We start from the raw sequence: 24,908 nt of genomic DNA, 5'->3' as shown, positions 1-24,908 counted from the left end.
ACGTATTAGACATTCCACAAAAGTCGATATATAAATAAAGTGCAAAACACAAGTAACATTTTCTGCGTCATCTTGATTAGGGAGTGAAATCATACGCCCAAGGAAAGAGTGCAAGACTGACAACTGACCATAGAAATGTATATATATACTGTATATGATTGAACAGTATTACCATAGCATTTTGCGGCATTTGTAAATAAGCTGCAGGCCTTCCTATTTGCATTATTCCATTGTGTTGCATTTTACTCCCCCCCCCCCAAAAAAAACCCCAGTGGGCGCTAATTGACTTTCTTCCCCCACCACCAAAGGGGGGGAAAAAACCCACCCAACATCCATTTGATCCAATGTTGATAGATTCTGCATCTTTTGCCATGTGTTGCCCTTCTACGATTGCCTGTAGCTCACAGGTTGTAATCACTCTTTAATTTTAGTACCTATTTTGGCCTGTTCACTGTTTTTGCACCTTCTTTCTGAGGCACAGCTTAATGACATCTATATGAATCACGCTGCATGTGTATTCCAGCTGTGAACATGTAGTAGCATATAATGATGAAGCACAGATTTTTCCCCAGAAGCAAGGTTCTCTGTGTTCTCAGTAGGTAGCTGGTAGGCTCCCTTTAATGTCTGCGAAGATCCAGTAGCTAAGATATGGGCCATCACCTACATGGTGCACAGCATGAAACATAGCCCTAATGAGCCAGTCTTCCCGCAAGCAAGGCTAGCAAGGATTTTTATGCTGCACTTGCTTATCGCTTCTACTGTTCACCGGCTGGCTTTGCTGAGCGAAGGTGTTGTGGCGAGGCCCCACTGTGCTTAGCATAAACCTCCTTTTTGTAGGACATTAATACAACTCTCCTTTTTTTACAAGTAGGGACAATTCTATCGGCAGAGAAGACTTAAGATAATGCAGAAAGTAGAGTGCCTTTCAAACTTCTTAAATGGATTGTCACGCAGCTGAAAGAGCATCTGTCAGATTTTTTGAATAATGAAAACTCTTGCTGTTTCCTTGATTTGCCTCCGTCTCCACCCCCCATCTTGCTTTATTTCTTAAGAATTTTAACATCAGAACTCTTCTATACACAAAAACAAATCCTAGCTACGTTGTGATTAGAAAGGACGCAAATGTCCTCTGCTGTCCTGTGAAAATGACTGCCGTTGTTGACAAGAGGTCTATATTCTTTCTTCGTGACAGTAGAACAGGCGTAGGCAAACTCGGCCCTCCAGATGTTTTGTGACTACAACTCCCATCATCCCTAGCTAACAAGACCAGTGGTCAGGGATGATGGGAGTTGTAGTCACAAAACATCTGGAGGGCCGAGTTTGCCTATGCCTGCAGTAGAAGTATTAGGATAGTAAAACTGCAATGAGGGAGAAATAAACCTATGAAGTGATTTGCAGGGTGTTTTCTTTTCTTCATTTACTGAAAGTCCTTTCCTGGCTCCTCTATATGGATGGAGGGCCATTGTCTGGAGCAGTAAAGAGTGACTGGAAGTGAGGACCATAGGGCACCTTTGAAAAGGAACATGTCCAGTCCTACAAATGGCTCACTGGAAATCCATCGCCATAAAGGGCAAGGGAATTAGATCCACTAATTTCTAACACAGTGACTCCGTTCTCATGTCACCATGAAGCACATGGTTTGCCTTGAACACACAATGGATCTGACTTCGCTCCTCCCCTGAGTGTGAGCAGGGACAACAAACCACTATGTGAAACAAGGGTATGAGACTCTCTCTCTTTCTCTTTCTGGTGGCCCCAACAAAGCATAATTCACTCTACAATTCATGGAAAGCTCCCATCACCATATGAAATGCAAATATCAGGTTCTGAGGGGCAGTTTTTGTTGGTACCATGGCAGGGAGACAAATAGTTAAACTTCTCTTTCCCACCTCCCAGCCCCAAGGGGGTGTGCAGCTTGATTGCATTCACATAATTAATGTCACATATAATTTGGCACCAAAACACGGGCTTTAATTGGGACCCTCTAGGATAGAACCTAATTTTGAAAACTGGCATCACCAGTTATCTTACCACAAGAGTAACCACAACTACTGGCATGAATGCTTCTTAAGTGTTTGAGACATGGGCTGCCGGGGCAAAGGGTGTGGCATTGGATATATTGTCCAGGGTGCTGAACAATTAGAATTTAACAGAGCGCGATAAAACTCAAAAGTGCTAGGATTGCGAAGGGTGACCCATAGCATTACAATCTGGGTACTGTAATACAGGGGGGGCTGCCTTGGAAGGCTGTTCATAAACTACAGTTGGTTCAGGCTCCTGAAGCTAGGCTTCTTGTGGGGTGTGATGTGGGGACTCACGGTACTCCCCTTTTGAAACAGCTGCACTGGCTTCCAGATGTTTCTCATTTTGTCCCACAAAGCCCTAAAAACAGCTTGAGATCAGGTTATCTGAAGGACCGCCTTCTTCCATATAGTCCTGACTGAGGACTAATGCTTTCCAGAGGCCCTTCTCACTTTCCCTTTAGGAATTCCTACTGTGACACCACATAAAAAGGCCTTTTGTGTGGTGGCCCCTCCATCTCCGGAGATCTCTATGATTCCTTCACCGTATGCATTTCAGGGAGCAGTTGAACCTTTCTCCTCAAACATTTTAGCTCTTCAACCTAATTTGGGTGCTGTGAATTTGCTCATATCTTATTGTTTTTTTAGGGTTCCCCGTTCTGATCTCCTTGGGAAAGAGCAGGATATAAGCTTATCCAGTGCTGTTTTTCTAGAAAAAGAGGTGCCAGAACTCACTATGAACACCTCCCTCGTTCTCTTAGAATGGCAACGGCGCTCACCTGAGAGGTGCCAGAACTGAGCTCTGACTGAAAAACTCCCTGAGCTTTTCTTAAAGAAAGAAATGCTTGGCTTTTCATTGCAGAAGCAAGGACAACCCTACGTGGGAAAAGACTGAAGTCAAATAAGTAGATTTGCTTCAACAGGAACATGCTTTGTTTCAAATGTAGTTCAGCAGTTTTAGCTCCGGAACTCAGTTCTGTGTCAGTTTGGGCAAGAAACTATCTGAAGAGGGTGGGGGTGGGGGAGTGGGGGGAAAAAAGGATACTTAATTAATATGCAAGAATTAGTGCATAGAACTTATGTCAGGAATTGGAAGCAGATGGAGACACATGCTAAGCAGAGACTTGTCAAGTTTAAGGGGGCTAAGCTGCAGCTGCACAGCACCTGCTGTATCATTGTCAAGCATTGTGGCAACATTGACATGGAATTGAAAGGAGGACAAATTGAACAGTTTTATGGTTATATTATGGAAACTCTTCCCTCTTAGGCCTGATTCACACATGCAAATAGTGGCTACTTATAATGCAACTGCAGAATGCTCAGTGCACCAAGTCATTCAAGTAAAGCATTGTGTGTGTGTGTGTGTGTGTGTGTGTGTGTGTGTGTATGTGTGTGTGTGTATGTATGTGTGTGTGTATATATATATATATATATATATATTCCTTGCTACTCCCCGCCCCCAAGCCACTGGAAATACACACACTTCCTTTTATTTTCCATTTTGCAATGACAAATTGATTGCCGCACGGAGCAGACTGTGCTTGATTGCATTGTATACCAAATCCAAGTTGCTGTTTGTAAGCGTGAATCAGGCTTCAGGTTGTAGTAATAATAATAATAATAATAATAATAATAATAATAATAATAATAATAATAATACCCCACCCATCCAACTGGGTTTCCCTAGCCACTCTGGATGACTCACAACAGAATATTAAAAACATGATAAAATATCAAACATTAAAAACTTCCCTAAACAGGGTTGCCTTCAGATGTCTTCTAAAAGTCAGACAGTTGTTTATTTCCTTGACATCTGACGGGAGGGTGTTCCACAGGGTGGGTGTTACTACCGAATGCCCTCTGCCCGGTTCCCCATGATCCGAAAACTTCTTACACAAGAACATTTGCACTGAAGTTGTCAGGACTATTGTAGAATCAGTGTACAAGGAACATATTCTCTGTTCTTCCCCTTGCTATGCTTCCTTTCAGCATTGTAAGTCTAGGTAAAGAACCACGGTTCCAACAACTGCATGAGCAAAGTCCAAATTCCTGACTGTTTCAGATCCCAGCCTTAACCATTCTGAGACATGGGACCAGCTTGGCGTTTACTCTTTGAGAAAGCACAGTGATGCCTAGCCCTGATAGGAGAATAGGAACATAACCAGCTGACCAGCCCATGTTAGTTCCTTGCTCCTAAATTCTGTAACATTTCAAGCCTCACAGCGTACCAAAGGAGTTTATTGAGGGCATTGGCATGGCGGGGGGGGGGGGGGAGCACTGTAAAATAAATACAAACATTTCATGGCTAGTAACTGCTAGAAGTGCAGGATGAATATCAGGCCTATTAAGACCAGATTAAAGTCCAAGGAGTTGTTCCCGACTTCTGGACATTAGATATACACATCTAATGTCATTCCTCGTCTAACGAAATGCCATTTAGAGCATTTCGTTAGAATCTCTTACTTTGCTCAACACAAAAGTCAAGGTAAAAAAGAAGCTTAAATTAAAAAATCTACCGGAAAATACAGTAGATTCCTTATTTAACCTTTTGACTTTGGTGTTGTCTGTTTCTGGTGTACAGTCGATTATATTTTCCCTGCATCTATCGCACCCCCCCTACTTACCAGGTAATATCCAGAGTTTAACTCAATTCCCCCTTTACTTATTTATTATATTTTTATCCCATCCCTCCCAAGTTGTCCAGAGTAGTGTGTGTTGTTTCTTCTGCCAGTTTAAATCCACAAGATTGTGAGATCAGGTAGATTGAGAGTTGGTGATGGACTCAAGGCCATTGTGGCTGAGTGAAGATTTGAATTCAGGGCTCTCTGGTCCTATTCCTGACACCACTATATCACACTGGCCCTCAGAACCACAACATGTTTTTTTAAGCACTTGTCAAAATGAAACCAGATACAGTGGTACCTTGGTTTAAGAACAGCTTAGTTTATGAACAACTTGGATTAAGAACGCTGCAAACCCGGAAGTAGATGTTTTGGTTTGTGAACTTTGCCTTGGAATAAGAACATGTTCCACTTCCTGTTGAGTGTGTTCCATTTGTAAATTGAGTTCCCGGCTGCTATGGGAAAGCATGCCTTGGTTTAAGAATGCTTTGGTTTAAGAACAGACTTCTGGAATGGATTAAGTTCGTAAACCAAGGTACCACTGTACTAGGTAGCATGCCCTCTGAACATACATTCTTTGCTTGCATTGTCAGGCTGAGACATAGGAGGCTGGCTGGCTGTATTAAGAAGCAGGTCAGCCCATTCACTGGGAATTAGTTACGTTCTTGCCAACTATGGTTTTGGGATGTCAGGTACGTTATGGGGAACCTAACACATCCACGGAATGTGACTTGAGAATGTCCATATTACCTAAAACCTGCATTGTCAGAGTATCTTTCTTTCATCCAAAGATCTCTTGCCAAGTGTATTTTTACACACACACACATACGCACAAAAGAAAGGTTAAAATAAATTCCGGTGGAGTGGAAGTAATGAAATCTTACATAGTTTAGTGTGAAACTCAAGATTTGTGTTGGCTAGAGCACAGCATGCAAACATCCTTTTATGCGTGGGGCAGCTGTAGTGAGCGCATGCAGCAACTGCGTATTTTTCCTCTGCACATATGATAACATGCTCGCAAGCTACCAGGAAGCTAGGATTTATTGATGTCCTCCTGCCACATGTCCATGGATAACATTAGAATTCAGCCCTTTGTCTCCACGGCAAATTTCTTGTGAGCTTTTCCCACTCGCTTCCCAATGTAAGATCTTGTCTGGCGACTCCAAATAGCATACAGAGTTGTTAGCCATGTGTATCGCTCCCATTGTGTAGAAACAGTCTGCAAGCCACTTTCAGGTATTCCTAGCGGCTGCTGATAGGGACATGGAAACTGTCAGTTCAAACCACGTTATAGATACATGGCATGGACCACTTACCTTGCAGAGGCTGTTTGCCGCCAGAGGCCCATTGTAATGTGGAGCAGAGTCATAACTATGGCACAGGGGGAAATTGGGAAATGTGCACTCTCAGGAACTCTTTGTGTACATTGCAGCATGGATATGCCACCACAGCAAGGCTCCAATGTACATTTATCAATTTCCAACAAACACCAAACCATTACAGAAGCAGTTTGTTAGCAGTGAAGGGTAAGAGTATTTTGATAGCGGTAGCTTTTTTTTTATTCTAGCGTGAATATAGACACAAAAGGAACTGTAATCTACAGGCACCTTTACTTTGGGAACTTCAGGAATATTTATTCCAGCATCAGCCTTTGGAATAGCAAGCAAACATTTTAAATCAATTTGCTATTTGTTTTTCAAAAACGGAACAAAAATTGTGGTTTGTTTGGGTTTTTCCTTTGGCTTTGATAAAACTGTTTTCAGGATAGACACTTCTACAAAATATTTTACCTCATGCCATGCAAAGTTTCAATTTTCAACGAGAAAGCTCAATCTGCCTATGGTGCCTTGCATACTCATTGGTGGTGGTTATGCTATCTTCATGGTCTAAAAATAAATAGCCAAATCTTTTCAGAAAGAAATTCTTAATTGGCTGTTTATATTTAGACTCACTAATAATTTTACTTTCTGTTTATTGCTCACTAATCTGGTGGTGTCTTTTCCTGGTTTTTAAATTGGTCCTAACTTTCCTTTTTTTTCTCCTCTATCCTTCCTTTCCTTTTTCCCCCCCACTAGTTTTGCTTCCCTTTTGCTGCAAGAATGTCTGAGGAGTCTTTCTTTGAATCTAAAACAGAGGAATCAAACAGTGCAGAGATGTCATGTCAGATCACAGCAACAAGTAACGGGGAGGTAGCTGGTGTGAACCCAAGTCTGAAGGCCTTGATGATGAAGGGCTTTGGGGATATCTTCCCTATGAACGAAGCAGGACCCGTCCTGCATTCTGGGATGCAGATAAATATGCAAGCCAAAAAGAATTCTTCCAAAACCACCTCTATGAAAAAAGGGAAGAAAGTCAACATGTCATTGGGGTTCCATGAATTCGACTTATCTGATGATGATGATTCTGATGATATTGATTTTGATGATGGGAGTGATAGTAGCAATGAATGAAAGAAATAAAAAACTGTAATGTGGCGTCTGAAACAAAGGGGGAGGGAAAATATTTTTCTTTCCCGAGAAAGAAGCTACAAGTGTGAATTAAAACAACTTTGAAACCCAGCACCGCTCAGTTTCGTAGGCCCATTTTATTTCTTGTATGTGAGAAGTTATGTTTATACCCATATTTGGCTTTAAAATTTGCTTTAAAACACCTTGTGTGTGTTTTTTTAAAAAAAGAGGGGGGGAATATTCTATTATGCTACAATACTTGGTTTCTTGTTTACTTCTCGATACCATAAGGAAACTGCAGACTGCTAGGAGTGTTTTTAATTCACATAATTGTTGGTAAATCATGAATACGTTGCTATTACTCTTGCCGGGTTTTTGAGCAAGTTAACATCTGGATTTTTCATGTAAATTTGACAACCTCCTTTAAAATACCTTGTGTACAGGAGGAGCAGGCTTTGCACTAGGATCTGCTCCTCTTTCCCTCCACTGAATATTATTGTCTCTGACAATGCTGATCATCTGTTTGGAGTAGAAGCAGCACCAAGCTTTCTGGCTTCAGTGACCTCTCCTCACACAGGTTGTCAGTCCTAATATAGATCTCCCTTCCATTCAACTGATACCTGATACAGGTTTCCCTTCCTCAGCATCTTTTTGCACAACGAAGGACCTAATCCAGAAGGGCTATGCACACGTGTTGGGTTGTCTTTACACGATGTGCAATTTAACCTACACTTAAGCTGCAATCCTGCAACCACATACTTGGGAGTAAGCCTCACTGAACATCAACGGGGCTGAATTCTGCTTGTTGCCATTCCTGTATATTTTTTGGGCAAGTACCAATTCATAACTAGAAATGAGAAACCGAATACAGTCGTACCTTGGAAGTCGAACGGAATCCGTTCTGGAAGTCCGTTCGGCTTCCAGAATGTTCGGAAACCAAAGCACAGCTTCTGATTGGCTGCAGGAAGCTCCTGCAGCCAATCAGAAGCCGCGGAAGCCCATGTCGGGTGTTCAGGTTCCAAAGAACGTTTGCAAACTGGAACACTCACTTCCAGGTTTCGGGAGCCAAAACGGTCCAAATACCAAGGCGTTCAGAATCTAAGGTACGACTGTATAACATAATGGAATTTAAGCACAGCTTCTAGAAGAGAATGTGGACATGAGAATTCATTGAGGTATCCCTTTTCCTCCAATGTATTTACACCACAAGCTCAACTGCATAGAAGTAACCAAAGACATAGCTGTGGACTTGTGGTTGAATCCAATATAGTGCTGAGTAAGAATCACATCAGTGCAAGGGCTTACACCGGTAAACTTTTCCACCATGTCCTCAAACATGCTCTCTAAACAGTCGTCCAGAGCAGATCTGAGGAGACTGCAAGTAGCACACACTGGGGGAGCAGAGAGTTGAGAAAATCTGGTTGCACATGTTAAATCCTTGAACTGGTAAGAATGCATTCGTTGGCTGCCACCCATTATAATTAGTAGGGCTTTAACGTTTAGTGGATTAATTGGGTTAATTTAAACAATTAAAATTCCAACTCGGGCAGACTGAAACAACTCTTTTTTATATATATTTAAGAACATATATTTTTAAGAGCTTATTGAAAACTGTGAGTGGCAGACAGGAACTTACAAACTTTCCCCTTTTCTACAATCGGAAGGAAGGGACGGAGATATTTTGTCAGTGTCTAAATCCCCTACCCCTTTACCCTGGTTTGGAGACTACATAGCTTTGGGTCGTACAGACCCAACCGCTCTCTGGACCGGCTGTGACAAGCATGACCCTATTTTGCCTTGCCAAATTTGGAAATCTGTTGCCAGTTTGGCCAGGGCCTCAGAAGAGGCGTTGCTGGGGGGAGAGAGCTCCTCCAACATGGAATTGCCTTCTCTGAAATCAAAGCTCTATCTCTGACATTTGAGGGATAGATCTTAATGATCCTGTGTTCCCTGAAACACTCTGCTAGGGATTCTAACTGTCTTTTATTACACTACACTAGTATACTTCAGCATGCTTTTGCACAATAAAAAAATAGTTTGTCCCCTGGAGTGAGATAAATGTGAAAGTAGGCATAGCAAAGAGATTTGGTCTGTATGCATTGACAGTTGCATTGGTAATACTTAGGTAAGCATGTTATTCAGGAAAAAGAAATCATAGAATCTGTTATCTTCTTAGAGTTGGAAGGGACCCAAGGGTCATCCAGTCCAACCCCCTGCAATGCAGGAACCTCAGCTAAAGCAGATGGCTATCCAACCTCTGCTTAAAAACCTCCAAGGAAGGAGCGTCCACAACCTCTCGTGGGAATCTGTTCCGCTGCCAAACAGCTCTTACTGTCAGAAAGTTTTTTTCTGAATGTTTGGTCGGAATCTCCTTTCTTGTATCTTGAAGCCATTGCCTCAAGTCCTACCCTCCAGAGCAGGAGAAAACAAGCATGCTCCCTCTTCCATGTGACAGCCCTTAAGATATTTGAAGATGGCTGTCGCATCTCCACTTGGTCTTCTCTTTTCCAGGCTTAAACATACCCAGCTCCTTCAAGGGCTCCTCGTAAGGCTCTGTTTCCAGATCATTGAGCATCTTGGTTGCCCTTCTCTGCACACGTTCCAGTCAATATAACTTTCTCATATGCAATGAAAGATACTTTGTGTAGAAAACACAGCATTTTATTTCCAGTATAAGGTGGAGGGATCAAGAATGGCAGCCTATGCACAGAAATTGTTCACTGATTTGGTGGTGGTCCCTCTTGCACACATAACACTCATATATTTTACAGAGATTCAGCTAGGACAGCAATTCTTATGGATCTTTAAATAAGGGTGCCTGAGTAAATCTGGTATTAGAGTCTTGTAACCAAGACAGCGTACACACACGTACGTGTGTGTGTGTGTGTGTGTGTGTGTGTATGTGTGTAAGTAATGTGGGCCAGGCTGATATTCTGTATTTGCCAAATACAGACGATTTCAGAAGCTAAAATTTTCATGGAGCCCAAACCTGTGTTCAGTGGGACTTAACTTCCAGGTATTACATACACAGGATTGCAGCCTTGATTATAAAACCAAATATCTGTGATTCCTTCCCTCCGGTAATCTCAAAACACAGTGCTTTAGTATACTTGACTGATAGTTGGATCTGTGCTACAAACACACAAAGACTTTGCACTGTAAAAAAAACAACTCCGGGTCTGTTTTGGAACTGTTTGGAACTATTTTGGAACTGAAATAGCTTTCGGCACACATTCACTACCTATTTATTTACTATTTGATTTTTTAAAAACTGAATATTTGAGTAAAATATTTATATACTACTAAAAGCATAATGTTGAGGGGGCTCACTTCAGATACTGCAATGCAATGTATAACTGCTACTGCATTCTGCAGTCATGGAGCACCAAAGATTTCTTAGGCTTGGGTATACAGGCAATGGTTTTTGAAAGACTTTAGGTCAGTAGTCATCACTGTATGTAGGATTATTATTCTTTTTGTGTTTGTGCGTTCCCTGTTGAAGTGGTCAAGCTACAAAGTTCTGACGCACTACAAGAAACACGTTTGATGCCATAAAAATGTAGCAAGCAAAACAAAAATAATGAATATGTATTCTGTTGGGATAGGGACGCAGGTGGTGCTGTGGGTTAAAGCCTCAGTGCCTAGGACTTGCCGATCGAAAGGTCGGCGGTTCGAATCCCTGCGGCGGGGTGCGCTCCCGCTGCTCGGTCCCAGCGCCTGCCAACCTAGCAGTTCGAAAGCACCTCCGGGTGCAAGTGGATAAATAGGGACCGCTTACCAGCGGGAAGGTAAACGGTGTTTCCGTGTGTGGCTCTGGCTCGCCAGAGCAGCGATGTCACGCTGGCCACGTGACCCGGAAGTGTCTCCGGACAGTGCTGGCCCCTGGCCTCTTAAGTGAGATGGGCGCACAACCCCAGAGTCTGTCAAGACTGGCCCGTACGGGCGGGGGTACCTTTACCTTTACCTATTCTGTTGGAAACTATAGGCTTGTTCATAAATTTTGTCTGTTCATTCTCAATTTGGTATTAGACTTGGGTGTGCAGTATAGGTATCTGCAGGTGAAGAGAATTCTCCCTGGCCACCAGACCAACTCCTCTCCCCCAAGAGAAAATAAGGAATGTTTAAAATACCAAGAAAAGTCAGTTTGAGGTGTCCCGTAGAAAATAATGAGTGAATAGACTCATTTTGAAATAAATTCTCCCCAAGCCCTGCAGTTGTAGGGTTCACCCCCCAATAGCTTATAGTGATTCTATCTAATAAGCCATTCCCAAACCCACATGTGAGCAGAAATGTAGCTATCTTTTGAAATTTGCACTCCTCCGAAATACTAAAGTTCAAAAGTGGGTATATGAAGGAAAAGTATACACAGTAATGTGTATTAGTGAAAAGAATGCAAAAAACATGCAATATAACTAGCAGAGCTGTTGATATTAGGTGAAATTTCATACAAAATGTGTATAGCTGAAGAAATACTCATGGATATCTGTATAAAATTTTGTGCAGATGTTTTTAGAACAACCCACGAGTGCAGAAATGGAGTTAGCTGAATTTAAGGTTGGAAAAATGAGATGCAGAGAAACAAACAGACAGATTAATCCAACCTTAAGTACAGCCTAATAGAACCTTCCGCTTGAAGGACACCTAGTACATCAAAGGACTAGGTCAAGTACTGTACCCTCTTCCAACTTTTCCTTCAAGAAAACAGTTGAGTTGGATATGATACAAGTAGCTTCCAGACCTTAAAACCTACTGTATTCCTGGAAACTGAAGAAACCATCTTCACTTCCTCTAAATTAGAAGACTCTAATTTAACACTTGCTAAGCCAGCAAGAGCTTTCTTGATGATAGGAATAATTTCAGCAACATGATGCAGGCAATAAACATGTTATGGTGTCTATAAGAATCTGCAGTGCCTCTTTTTTGAAGTCTGATATAGCACACTATGTTTATATATATATTTGCTTTTGCACTGTTGAAATGTTTTATATTGACTAATAAGGAAATGATATCATTTGTAATCCAGGCACGTATGAAAATGTAAATGGAAAGTATTTTCAGTACTTAGGAAAGCTCAACCTTGGGTTTTTTGTTGTTGTTTTTTTGTTTTCTCCTAAAAACTGCTGTGCTGTGTGAACTCTGTGCCAAAAGTACTGTAGTGTGTAAACAGAATATCTAATTTTTATGGAATGTGAAATGTTACACTCTTGCATGGTGAGACCTTTAGTAATTAGTCTCTCCCACCCCCACAAGACACCACTATATGATGGCTTGCTCCAGTCACATAATGGATTTGCTTGTCTAGTTATTAACAATGCATTTTGGGGGAAGGGGAAATTTGGTGTCATAAATCTTATTTTGTTGTGAATTGTTTTCCTTCTCTTTGTCTTCATTCTGACTTTGCAATAAACATTTTGACAGGAAGAAAATCTGTGGTCCCGTATAAAAATATTAGGGGTTAGATGAGGGACATGATGTGTATATGCCAGCTACCGTATTTTTTGTTCTATAAGATGCACCAGACCACAAGATGCACCTAGTTTTTGGAGGAGGAAAACAAGAAAAAAAAAAATCTGAATCTCAGAAGCCAGAACAGCAAGAGGGATCGCTGCGCAGTGAAAGCAGCGATCCCTCTTGCTGTTCTGGCTTCTGGGATAGCTGTGCAGGCTGTATTCGCTCCATAAGAGGCACACACATTTCCCCTTACTTTTTAGGAGGGAAAAAGTGAGTCTTATAGAGCAAAAAATACGGTATTTCACACATGGCTTCTCCATTTTGGCTTCGTTTCTGTTAAATAACTCATGGCACAGTGTAATATGTCATGCGTTGGTGTTCATCTGAGCTTGTATTTACCTAATTTTAAGACCTGCTAAGGAACAGGTGATTGCTATTATGTCCTGGTATGTAAAACCACAGATTTCAAAGAGGGTGTACTTGATTTTTCCCACGACTGCACATACATGTATACATCATTTTATTTGCATGCCTCCTTTCTGTAGTGCAAACCATGCTCAAGGTGGCTTACAACATGGGGAAAAATGACAAAAGTAGTCATAAAGATAAATAAAACATCAAAAAGTACACAACTAACCTGAACAATGTTCACATAAAGAAGATCTAAATAAATAAGATCTAAGATAAAGATGGGACGCAGGTGGCGCTGTGGGTTAAAGCCTCAGCGCCTAGGACTTGCCGATCGAAAGGTCGGCGGTTCGAATCCCTGCGGCGGGGTGCGCTCCCGCTGCTCGGTCCCAGCGCCTGCCAACCTAGCAGTTCGAAAGCACCTCCGGTTGCAAGTAGATAAATAGGGACCGCTTTCTAGCGGGAAGGTAAACGGCGTTTCCGTGTGCGGCTCTGGCTCGCCAGAGCAGCGATGTCACGCTGGCCACGTGACCCGGAAGTGTCTCCGGACAGCGCTGGCCCCCGGCCTCTTGAGTGAGATGGGCGCACAACCCCAGAGTCTGTCAAGACTGGCCCGTACGGGCAGGGGTACCTTTACTTTACCTTTAAGATAAAGATACAAAAAATAATAATATCAATAGCGGCAGCAACCCCCCCCCCCACCAAACCCCCTTAAACAACACCCCAGACCAAGTCTATTCAGCAGCCTTAGCTTTTGTTGCTGGAGTCAAGCTACAAGACCAAGTAGAAAAAGGCATGCAAGTCAGAGAACAGGTCTTCCAGGACTCACAACCAAGATGGCCCATGCAATGCTGGTTCCACGCTTAGGAACTAAGCCCTAAGGAGAGTGTAAAGCATAGAAGACTGGGATGCAGTGCGTCGATTGATGCTGAATTCATGTGGAAATAATTTTTTATGGGGTGAAAAAATTGTGGTTTTGCCCTTGGGTATGGCACCATTGCTCTACAATCTCACACTCAACAAGGTCTCTTTGGGATAGTGTTTGATTAGTTGCATTTGGATTATCGCTTGGACCGAATGAAACCGCAACTAGTAGAACATGGCAAGTAGGAGTTCCACAAACTGTTGCAACATACCCCCCTGTTCAGGATTTCAGGCATGTCCTCCAATATAATATACGCTGCTAGAAGCTCAAGCAGGTGATTCCGTTCTCCTCCTCCTGTTTCTTTTTCTTCTTCTAGTGAAACTCAAGATTCCATAACTCGCTGAGCATATTTAGCGCCCAGTGAACTGGATTGGGGGAAAGGGGTTCCTCTCTATTTACAAACTTGTATACTTTGGCCTACATGGGAGTTCATCGATTATCTAGAAATAACTTCCTCCTTTCATCAATGGAGTTGTGCTTCGAAACTGATTTAATTTAATTTGATTTAATTTATTAAATTTTATGCCACCCTCCATCTCAGGATTGCAGGGTGGTTTATGATATGAAAACACAAAAATATACAACACAGTAACAAATGAAAGCAATACCCCCCCCCCCCGTTTAAAGAACCGTAAAGGTAAAGGGACCCCTGACCATTAGGTCCAGTCGTGACCGACTCTGGGATTGCGGCGCTCATCTCGCTTTATTGGCCGAGGGAGCTGGCGTACAGCTTCAGGGTCATGTGGTCAGCATGACGAAGCCTCTTCTGGCGAACCAGAGCAGCGCACGGAAACACTGTTTACCTTCCTGCCGGAGCGGTACCTATTTATCTACTTGCATTTTGACGTGCTTTCAAACTGCTAGGTTGGCAGGCGCAGGGACTGAGCTCACCCTGTTGTGGGGATTCGAACTGCCGACCTGATCGGCAAGTCCTAGGCTCTGTGGTTCAACCCAAATATTGTTATGAATATCTTCCTATGAAGCATATGATTTCATAATATAGTAAAGAGCATATATAAAGCAGATGCATATATAATGTCAATTAAAAACAAACACAAATGTTTTTAAAACTCCAACGCAGATACTGGCTGTGATAGAAGGTTGGTTGAAAAATGAAAGGCTAGGCACTCAGCCATTCAGCAATTGCTATTACATGGATCAGCAAACTTTTTCAGCAGGGGGCCAGTCCAGTGTCCCTCAGACCTTGTGGGGGGCTGGACTATATTTTGGGGAGAAAAAAAGAACGAATTCCTATGCCCCACAAATAACCCAGAGATGCATTTTAAATAAAAGGACACATTCTACTCATGTAAAAACACGCTGATTCCCAGACCGTCCATGGGCCGGAGTTAGAAGGCGATTGGGCCAGATCCATCCCCCTGGCTTTAGTTTGCCTACCTATGACATATATAGAAGGTGGAACCTGCCACACAACCCTTTTCCTGTTCAGAGTTCCAGCCAACCATCCTTTGTGCTCCATTCCATTCCTCTGATTTTCAATTGTTTTTCCACACATACCCTACAACTGTCAATCAACCTTTTGTGTCTAGTGAGCATGCTCGGTGCTCTTTGGCTATTCCAGGTCCCTCCACCAAGCATTTTTAATACGTATTTAGTACCATTTTTCTCCCTTTTGCAAAAGTTAAGAGTTCTCCCAAGCCTGCTGTTTTTTGCATCCTGTGTGGGGGCGATTTCATTGTGGCTGCAAAAGGCTCCACCCATAGAGAACAAGTTTTGTGTTTGATATATAGGAGAAACAAACACTTGGATAATGGGTGGTGCTGGCAACTTTAGTTTGGTTAGCATGAGTTAGTTTATTAAGAAGAAGTTCATATCAGATATCAGATAAGAAAGCCTTAACCTGCTGAGATCCAGTTAGATTTCCTACGACTTCACCTTCTGAGCATCAAACTACACTAGGACGTCCTGGTCTCATCCATTCAATTGCTAAAGTAGATACTGTACTTTTCCGTGTATAAGACAATGTTTTTTCTTTAAAAATCATGCTAAAAAGTGGGGGTCGTCTTATACATGGGTAGTGCATAGGGTGGACATTTGATTGGTTGCTGCGTCTGTCAGCAGCTATTGTGCATGCTATTGTGCTCGTTTAATCTCACTGCAAACAAGTGGTACAGTGACAATAAAATATTTCTATTTCTATTGGTTGCTGCGTTAATGGGTGGTGTTGATTGGCTGATGCTCCAGCAATTGGGCGGGCAATTGGCAGCTTCCACCGTTGAAGGGACAGACAGGAGGCGGATTTTGCGACGCATGTGGGTTAGCAATTTTCGACAATCCCCCCTAAAAAAGGTCAACAACTCTGTGCCATCTTCCCCCCATTTTCTTAAATTTGAGTCCTCCCCCCAATAGGGGGCATCTTATACATGGGGGCGCCTTATAGACGGAAAAGTGCGGTAATGCTTTTCAAATCTGGGAATCCAATTTGGATGTTTGTTGATTTTGAAATGGTATTCTTCCATCACTGTGGTTTGTCTCAACTGGCAATCAATTAAACATTTGTTACAATGTTTTGCAACTCCCAAATATTAAAATATGAATCTCGAACAGCCTAGTCGACGCTAAGCTTACAAACCTAAAAGCAAGTTCAAATTATAATTCGTCATTTAATTAATTCGAAGTTGGTTTAGCTCTAGTTTTATTTCCTCATGCACCGGGAGCAGCAAGGGCTGAAATTCTGACTTAAAATAAAATAAAAACACTTCCCTGCTACCATAAACCAGCAGGAATGAGCAAAAATTGAGGTGAAATGGAAATGACTTGGCTGAATGGAGAACAGTTTAGCTTCACATCGAAATGTATTTATATCAGTCATATGCAAGTAAGGCAGACTGTCCGTATTAATTTTCTCGGAGAAAAAAAAAAGGACCTGAATGCTAAATAAATAATCAACTTCTAAATGAAAATGGATGTCAAGAGTCACAAAAAAGAAAGAGTGCACCATTAAATTCATATTTCTTACACAGTTGCTGCCTTCCTTTGATATCTGTGCTTGGACTGAAGAAGATGTGGTAAGCAGCCTTTTATTAATTAAAACATCCTTTTTTTTGTTTGTCTAAGAATTCTTACTTTAAATAGAGCACTCAGGGCTAAGCAATAAACCTGCAGCTGTGTGAAATAGCAACCAATGGCTGCTTCTCCCTTGTAGTTTAAGAGGATAATACAGTGGTACCTTGGTTCTCAAACTTAATCCGTTCCGGAAGTCTGTTCCAAAACCAAAGCATTCCAAAACCAAGGTGCGCTTTCCCATAGAAAGTAATGCAAAATAAATTAATCCGTTCCTACGTTTAAAAACAAACCCTAAAACAGCAATTTAACATGAATTTTACTATAATGAGACCATTGATCCATAAAATGAAAGCAATAATCAATGTACTGCACTATAAAATGAAAGCAATAATCAATGTACTGCACTATAAAATAAATAAGAAAGAATTATAGATGATACAAATTAAAGTTATTATTTTTTCTTACCTGCATTGATGATAGTCATTGTTTGGATGGGGGCTTTTATCCATTTCTGCAGTCACACAATCAACTAATCAGTAGCTGAACTGGGTTCCACATAGTCACAAAAACAAATTAACCGGAAAAGCCTCAAAAACAAAAACGCAAAATAAATTGCAAAAACAAAAGCGCCAAACTTAATTCGTTCTGGAAGTCCAATTGACTTCTGAAATGTTCGAAAATCAAGGCTCAGGTTCTGGTTGGTGCAGGTGCCCCGGAAACAATAGCCGATAGCCGCATTGGACATTCGGCTTCCGAGAAATGTTCAAAAACTGGAACACTTACTTCCGGGTTTTTGGCGTTTGAGAACCAAGGTACCACTGTATTGTAGTGGAGAACTGACCAGGCAAAGTCGAGCTTAAGCTGGGCACTTTCCCCTGGAAATTCCCTCCCCATGCTCAAGTAAGGTGTGGTTCCAAGCTCATGTTACTAGGTAAACACAGGTTCAGTGGGGAGGAAGGGGGAGGAAGTCCCGTTGCGCAAATGGACCTCATTCCGGTTGTGCAACTATGTCATTGACTATGGCTTAAAATAATAAATCTGTGTTATTTCCTCACAGTACTTTTGGATGCAGCAGCTTGTTACGAAAGGTAAGTCTCCTGTATTTGGTTGACTTTTTTTTGTCTCTATTGATCCGTTTTCTAAACAGTTTCCTCTTTTCTTAAGGTGACACTTCAGGTGAGATGAGTATTTATGCTACTTTATTTAAGGAGCATCACATCACTGGGAAACGACTTCTACTTCTGGATGAAGAGGACATGAAGGACATGGGGATTGTTTCCAAAGGCCACATGATTCATCTGAAGGTACTTAAAAATGCCTTGGATGAAAATGGGACTGTTGAGGAAGGAGTCCATTCTCGTGTGGGGTGGTGGTGGTGATCTTTTTTAAAATCCTTTTTTAAGGGGATGAACCATGTAGGAGACCTGCATTTTACTGTGTTGTTTGAATGGCTATTTTGTTACATATCGTACTTTCTGCATTTTATCATTTTGTAAAATTGCTTTGGGACTTGCTGGTTGTGGGAAATGATCAACATATTTGTTATGTACTGAAGTTCTCACCCTGGGCCAGCAGGGGGATACTGTGGATATTTCAGGTCCACATATGCAAATAAGGGATCGGAAGTGACGTTCAGTGATTGGATAGTTATAGAAAGTTGTTACAGTTACATTGTACTGGAGCTCTATATAAGCAGGCTGGCTGAACTCTTCAATTCTGTTCTGTTCTGACCTGTGAATAAACAAGAGCTGTTTGGAGAATCGCTGTGTCGTCTGATATGTTCACCCACAACTTAACAATATTTAACAGACTCATTACCTATTTTATGTATTGAAACAATAAAGGCCCTACAATTCAGGGCGAAGGGAGCTCTGCCCCTAGAAACAAGAACGAAAGCAAACCTGAATAATTTTTCATGGAATGCTGCTCCACCTGGTTCAACGTCTCTTAATGAAAAAATTGAATCCATAGGTCTTTAAATTGTGCAGTTTTGTGTGACGTAGACTCTGGTTTATTCTTATTTCCCCCTCTTTTTTTACTCTTAGACTGCCATTGAGAAATTGAGTCAGGACCACATCAATATGTTCCATTTTCCACCTCTGATTAAGGTAACAACGATTGTATTTAGAAAGTAAAATATAATGAGTTGACACCTGGGAAAGAAATCTTGGTGCTATTGACCTCCATAATCTCGCATTATATATATTTGGTTCAGATATAGTTCTCTTGAGGTGCTAAGCCCATGTTGGGCCTGTACTACTTCAGGCTCTGCAAGCAGAGCTAACATTCCCTGTATAGGGAAGTTTTTTTAAGGTGTAATGTTTTATTATGCTTTTATATATGCTGGAAGCTGCCCAGAGTGGCTGGGGCAACCCAGTCAGATGGGCGGGGTACAAATACATTAATAGTAATAATAATAATAATAATAATAATAATAATAATAATAATAATAATAATAATAATATAAACTAGATGCCATAAAGAACGATCCTAGACAAGTTAGTTTCCTGTGTGCATGGATTGTGTTTTAGGATGAAGTACAGCCTAAGATAAAGGTTTGCCATTTTATTGAGAACTAGGCCTTAGAAATGAGACAATAAATATTCCGGAGCCAGATCTTTGCTTAGTTTCAGAAAGTGGTAGATTCATTGATACTCACAGTACTGAGGCGTAAAAGAAGGCAAGCTTAATGTACTTCTAATAGTTCTGTAGAGAAGGAAATTTCAGTAGAAAACAATGCCTCTAGCACTGCCGTCTTAAAAATTGTCTTCATCTGTAGTTATTGGAGAACTCACTCAATATTTGTATGTAGCTTCCAAAGGTTTCAGAGGTCAGACGTCTAAGGATAACCCAGCAAAACTTTGTAGAACTAAAAGGCAGTGAAACCCTTACGACAAAGTTAAAATCTTTCACTGGCAGAGAAGATGATGCTATCACATGTTCCCTTGCCTATTTTTGTTTGTTTGCTGTGCTGTTTTTTTTAACGGTAAGGTATATTTACTGGTATATTTGGGCATTTAGGACCACATGGCTGTAGTCTGAAGAGGCACTCTGAACCAGTTTACCGCAATCCACTTGTTCACAGTACTAATCACAGCTAGTCTGTACAGACTAGCCCTGCCAGCGCAAATAACACAACTGCTTCATGCTGAAATAGTCACAGGTACCTTAAATTCCTCCTGTAGGAAATACCTCTTATTTGAGGAATTCCTTTTGCATATCCTGTTCTGCACTATCATCTCTGCTTGAGGGATGACTGGAAACTCGCCCGTAGTTTACAAGTCGAAGGAAACTGTTTCCCAAAATTGTACAGTGCAAAATTACACTTGTTGTTTTTCACACTGAAGGTTTAAGTAGGGTCAGAACTGTTTACAAAGATATTAAAAATGTTACATTATTTAACCCTGAATTTAAACAAACTGAGATCTGAAACAAAAATGACTCATCCTTTCTTTCTGTGGTAGGATTCTGCAAGTGAAAATGAGACAAGTGAAGAGAAAGTCGTGAACCTTGAACTCGTTTTTGGCTATCATTTAAAGCCTGGAAGTGGCCCTAAGGTAAATGAATAATTCGTAGCTGCTATTATTTGTTTTATATGCCTGTTGTCTTTGTCCATGGAGTTTTCTTGGCAGGGATACTGGAGTGGCTTGCCGGTTCCTGCTCCAGGTGGATCATGTTTGGTCAAAACTCTCCACTATGACTGTCCATCTTGGGTGCCCTGCTCGGCATAGTTCATAGCTTCTCTGAGTTATTCAAGCCCCTTCACCATGGCAAGGCAGTGATCCATGAAGGGGATGTATGGAAGTGAGAGCTGGACCATAAAGAAGGCTGGTCGCCGAAGAATTGATGCTTTTGAATTATGGTGCTGGAGGAGACTCTTGAGAGTCTCATGGACTGCAAGAAGTTCAAACCTATCCATTCTTAAGTGCTCACTGGAAGAACAGATTCTGAAGCTGAGGCTCCAATACTTTGGCCACCTCATGGGAAGAGAAGACTCCCTGGAAAAGACCCTGATGTTGGGAAAGATGGAGGGCACAAGGAGAAAGGGACGACAGAGGACGAGATGGTTGGACAGTGTTCTTGAAGCTACTAGCATGAGTTTGACCAAACTGCGGAAGTCAGTGGAAGACAGAAGTGCCTGGCGTGCTCTGGTCAATGGGGTCACGAAGAGTTGGACACGACTAAATGACTAAACAACAACAACAACAAAATTATTTGTTTTCTTCACATAAAAATTTCCCTGCATATATTCACCCCAGGTGCTTCCAGATGGTTAGTATTTGGAGTGATGAATTTAATCTCATAATAGGAAACATAAGTTTGCGCAGTTGAAGTAGATTAAAGTGCTCTTTCCCCCTAGCAATACAAATCCACATTAAAAAAAGAAAATGGCTTTTGCTGTTAGGAAAGGGAGAGGAAATGCATTAAAAAGTGTGGAATGAATGCATGATTAACAGGAAGACGTGAAAACGCCCCACAAGCAATTCAGGATGAAGGCTCATTCTCATATAATATTTGGAGCGGTTCCATTTAGAGAAATGGCGAATAAGGAGGGCGTGGTATTGGCATACAATATTCTTGTTGGTGTGGGGAAAGTGGATAGAGAAAAGATTTTCTCTCTGTCTCATAATATAAAACTTGTGGACATTGAATGAAACTGAAGGTTGGAAGGTTGACGACAGACAAAAGGAAGCACACGACACACAGTGAAACTACGGGGTTCGTTCCCACAAGAGGTGGTGATGGCCACCATGGCTTTAAAAGAGGATTAGACAAATTCACGGAGGATAAGGCTATTTTCCAGCTCCACTGCTGGAGGCAGGTAGCCTCTGCATACCAGTTGCTGAGAGAGTGCTATTGTACTTCTGTTCTGCTTTTGGGATTCCCTTTGGGATCTTGCTGGGTAGAATGCTAAAGTAGATGAGCCTTTGGCAGGCTCTTCTTATTTTCTCATGTTCGCTTATCTGAAAACAGATCAGAATGAATTCTCAATGCAGACCAGATACGGTCCAACCTCAGTGTAAGCTTCGTGCCAGCAAATCAAGATGCATGCTCAATAGACACGTTATCTGGCAGTTCCCTCCAGGGCCATCTTTAGCATAGCCGCCGGGGTGTGCAAAGATCTGCCCAGTGCCCCCAATTTTTTGGGGGGGGGGCAGGTCAAAGTTGTTCAGCTTTTTTTTAGGGGCGCAAGGTCTAAGTTGTTCAGCTTTTAAGGAGGGGAGCAACGAAAACCGCTAATATGAAAAATTAAAAAGCGGCAGCGATAACTCCGTCTTCCGTTTTTGCAAAAATGAAAGACACCAGTAGGAGGGGGGCACCAGATACATTGATTCTGCCCCACACCCCGGGGTACAGAGAGCCCTGGTTCCCTCACCACGAGGTTATAGGGAACCAGGCAGAGGGCCTTCTCGGTAGTGGCACCCTCTCTGTGGAATACCCTCCCATTAGACGTCAAGGAAAGAAGCAACTATGCAACCTTAAGAAGGCAGCGCTGTGTAGGAAAGTTTTTAATGTTTAATTATTATTATTTTGTATATGCTGGAAGACGCCCAATAAAATCAGCAGCAGCAGCATCTGGAGGAACCCAAAATCGGCAGAAGTGTGCCGAGTGCGACTCATCCTGCTTTTCAGTAGTGTGGCAAGGATGTTTTGTTCTGCATGCCAGAATGCTAAGAACAAAACAACTCACTAAGAATGAGCACAGGGCTCAGCATTCCTAGGGCTGCCATACTTCAGAATGAAAGAGTGGGTCACATCATTGAGCACTTTCCCATACCGCAGTAAGTTGCTGTTTCTGGAAAACTAGGGCGCCAAGTTAGGAAGGTTCCAGCCCAACTTTCTCTGTGGTGAGCTGGTTTCCTGTAAGATGGTCTTCTCTTCTAATATCCGGTTTAGATTGAAGCTGAAGTCCAAAGTGATTGAAAAACAAAACTGAGAAGCTGTGGGCTACATCTCCCAATTCAGATGCTCCGTTCCCTGCTTGTTAAATAAGAGTTTAGCAGCTAAGAATGAGCAGTGAGACCCCTCTCCTCTCTCTCAGGCCCTACATACTGGTTTAATTAAACCGTGGGTAGGCAAACTAAGGCCCGAGGACGGTCCAGGAACCAGTGTGTTTTTACATGAGTAGAATGTGTGCTTTTATTTAAAATGCATCTCTGGGTTATTTGTGGGGCATAGGAATTCTTGCATTATTATTATTTTTCCAAAATATAGTCCGACATCCCCACAAGGTCTGAGGGACAGTGGACTGGCCTCCCTCTGAAAAAAGTTTGCTGACCCCCGAATTAAACCAGTTAGTCATTCTGTCCAAAATTGGGGTACTAGGGTTTCACGTTAGTTTCCTAACTAGGTTCTTAAGCCAACTTCAAACTGTTCTAGTAAATTGACATAGTCAGAGCCAGCTAAGTCATACTCAGAGTTCAGTGTCATACTCAGAGTTCAATGTGAGGTGACTGGGTACTTTCTTTCTGAGATGGAAGGCCAACTGATGCTTAACATGGACCACTCGGATCTACTGAAAACTTTATGTATCTGTTCCCTCAGTGCAAAAAATCTCTATCATGAATTATGTTTGTGGAAAGTGTTTTGACTGGCTTGCAAATGTCACTGTGTATGCCGAGTTGCAAGCAACATGAATACTGTCTTTAGGCAGCGAAATGTTGTTGTCTATTGGACTATATACCATCCGGTGAGAAGATGAAATTACCAATAGTCATAATTAAGTTGCCTGAGACAGACATAAATGGCATGTTGACACTTAACCCACCACAAACAGAACATCCATTTAGTAATGTAGGCAAATATAGAAGTTCTTCTGTGTTTCAATCTTTTGTTTGTATTCCATTAAATATATTTAATTGTGCTGCATCTACTTTGCATTTAGAAGACCCTTGGGTTGTACCCCAAGGTTAAGTATTGGGAATAATATATCCTAACTGTAAGAGCAGCTCAATAAGAGCTCAATCTACCTTTTGAAAGATTATGAAATCAACTTCCTTGGAGGTTCGAAAAGTAAAAAAGAGGAGCTGTTGTGAGGGGGTGTTTGTTGTGGGTGCTCTAAGTATATACAGTGATACCTTGGTTCTCGAACTTAATCCATTCCGGGAGTCCATTCGACCCCCCAAACCATTTGAAAACCAAGGCACAGCTTCCGATTGGCTGCAGGAGCTTCCTACACTCAAGCGGAAGCCGCGTCGGATGTTCGGCTTCCGAAAAACACTCGCAAACTGGAACACTTACTTCCGGGTTTGTGGCGTTCGGGAGCCAATTTGTTCGACAACTAAGCCTTTCAAGAACCAAGGTACAGTAGTACCTCAGGTTACATACGCTTCAGGTTACAGACTCCGCTAACCCAGAAATAGTGCTTCAGGTTAAGAACTTTGCTTCAAGATGAGAACAGAAATTGTGCTCTGGCGGCAGCGGGAGGCCCCATTAGCTAAAGTGGTACCTCAGGTTAAGAACAGTTTCAGGTTAAGAACAGACCTCCGGAATGAATTACAGTAAGTACTTAACCCGAGGTACCACTGTACCACTGTATGTTCCTATTGTTGGCAAAGGGGTGGACTCTTGTCATTCTTCCAGCTATATGATTCTAGGAGGACTGAAGATAATACTAAGATTTCAATTAAATTTAGCCTTTATAAAGGAAGTAACTGAGGGCTCACCAGACCACACTATTTGACACACCTTTTGGTATAAAAACAGAGATGTCTATAGAGTTGTTTAATTGAATGGTGACAAAAGCTTGGATTCTCAAACAAATACATCTAAAGATTTAAAACTACATATCAAATTCACAAGAAAAATCCACTGGTATTCTTTTAAAAAAGATGGGTATTGTATTGGCATTCTTGCGTTTATGATACTGCTTATGACAGGCAGCCTGACTCGAAACATAGAGTTCAGCGTATCTGAACATTTGTACACAGCAACAACTTCCTACCAACCTTTAAAAAATGGGGGGGTCGGACTAGATCAGGCTTCCTCAAACTCGGCCCTCCAGATG

The 24,908-nt window shown here is 41.8% G+C and overlaps 1 protein-coding gene and 1 long non-coding RNA gene across 4 annotated transcripts in view; both read left to right on the top strand.

The window, feature by feature from the left end:
• MAP3K20 (mitogen-activated protein kinase kinase kinase 20) overlaps positions 1-12,515 on the top strand; it is an 81,356-nt gene extending 68,841 nt beyond the window's left edge. For 2 of the 3 annotated variants that reach the window (XM_083711509.1, XM_083711508.1), the window contains exons 12-14: positions 6,718-8,439; positions 9,878-10,702; positions 11,075-12,515. In XM_083711509.1, the coding sequence (XP_083567635.1) occupies positions 6,718-7,092 (375 nt within the window). In that variant the 3' untranslated portion in view covers positions 7,093-8,439; positions 9,878-10,702; positions 11,075-12,515. Of the gene's footprint in view, positions 1-6,717; positions 10,703-11,074 lie in introns of all 3 variants that reach the window. The other variant, XM_083711507.1, reaches the window with a different exon arrangement.
• The window catches only part of LOC310834033, a 122,670-nt gene that overhangs the window by 78,541 nt on the left and 19,221 nt on the right, over positions 1-24,908 (top strand). The window lies entirely within an intron of this gene.

This window comes from Podarcis gaigeae (genome assembly GCF_964106915.1).
Source record: "Podarcis gaigeae genome assembly, chromosome: 1".
In the NCBI taxonomy this organism is placed as follows: domain Eukaryota; kingdom Metazoa; phylum Chordata; class Lepidosauria; order Squamata; family Lacertidae; genus Podarcis; species Podarcis gaigeae.
This window is presented reverse-complemented; position numbering and strand designations above follow the sequence as displayed.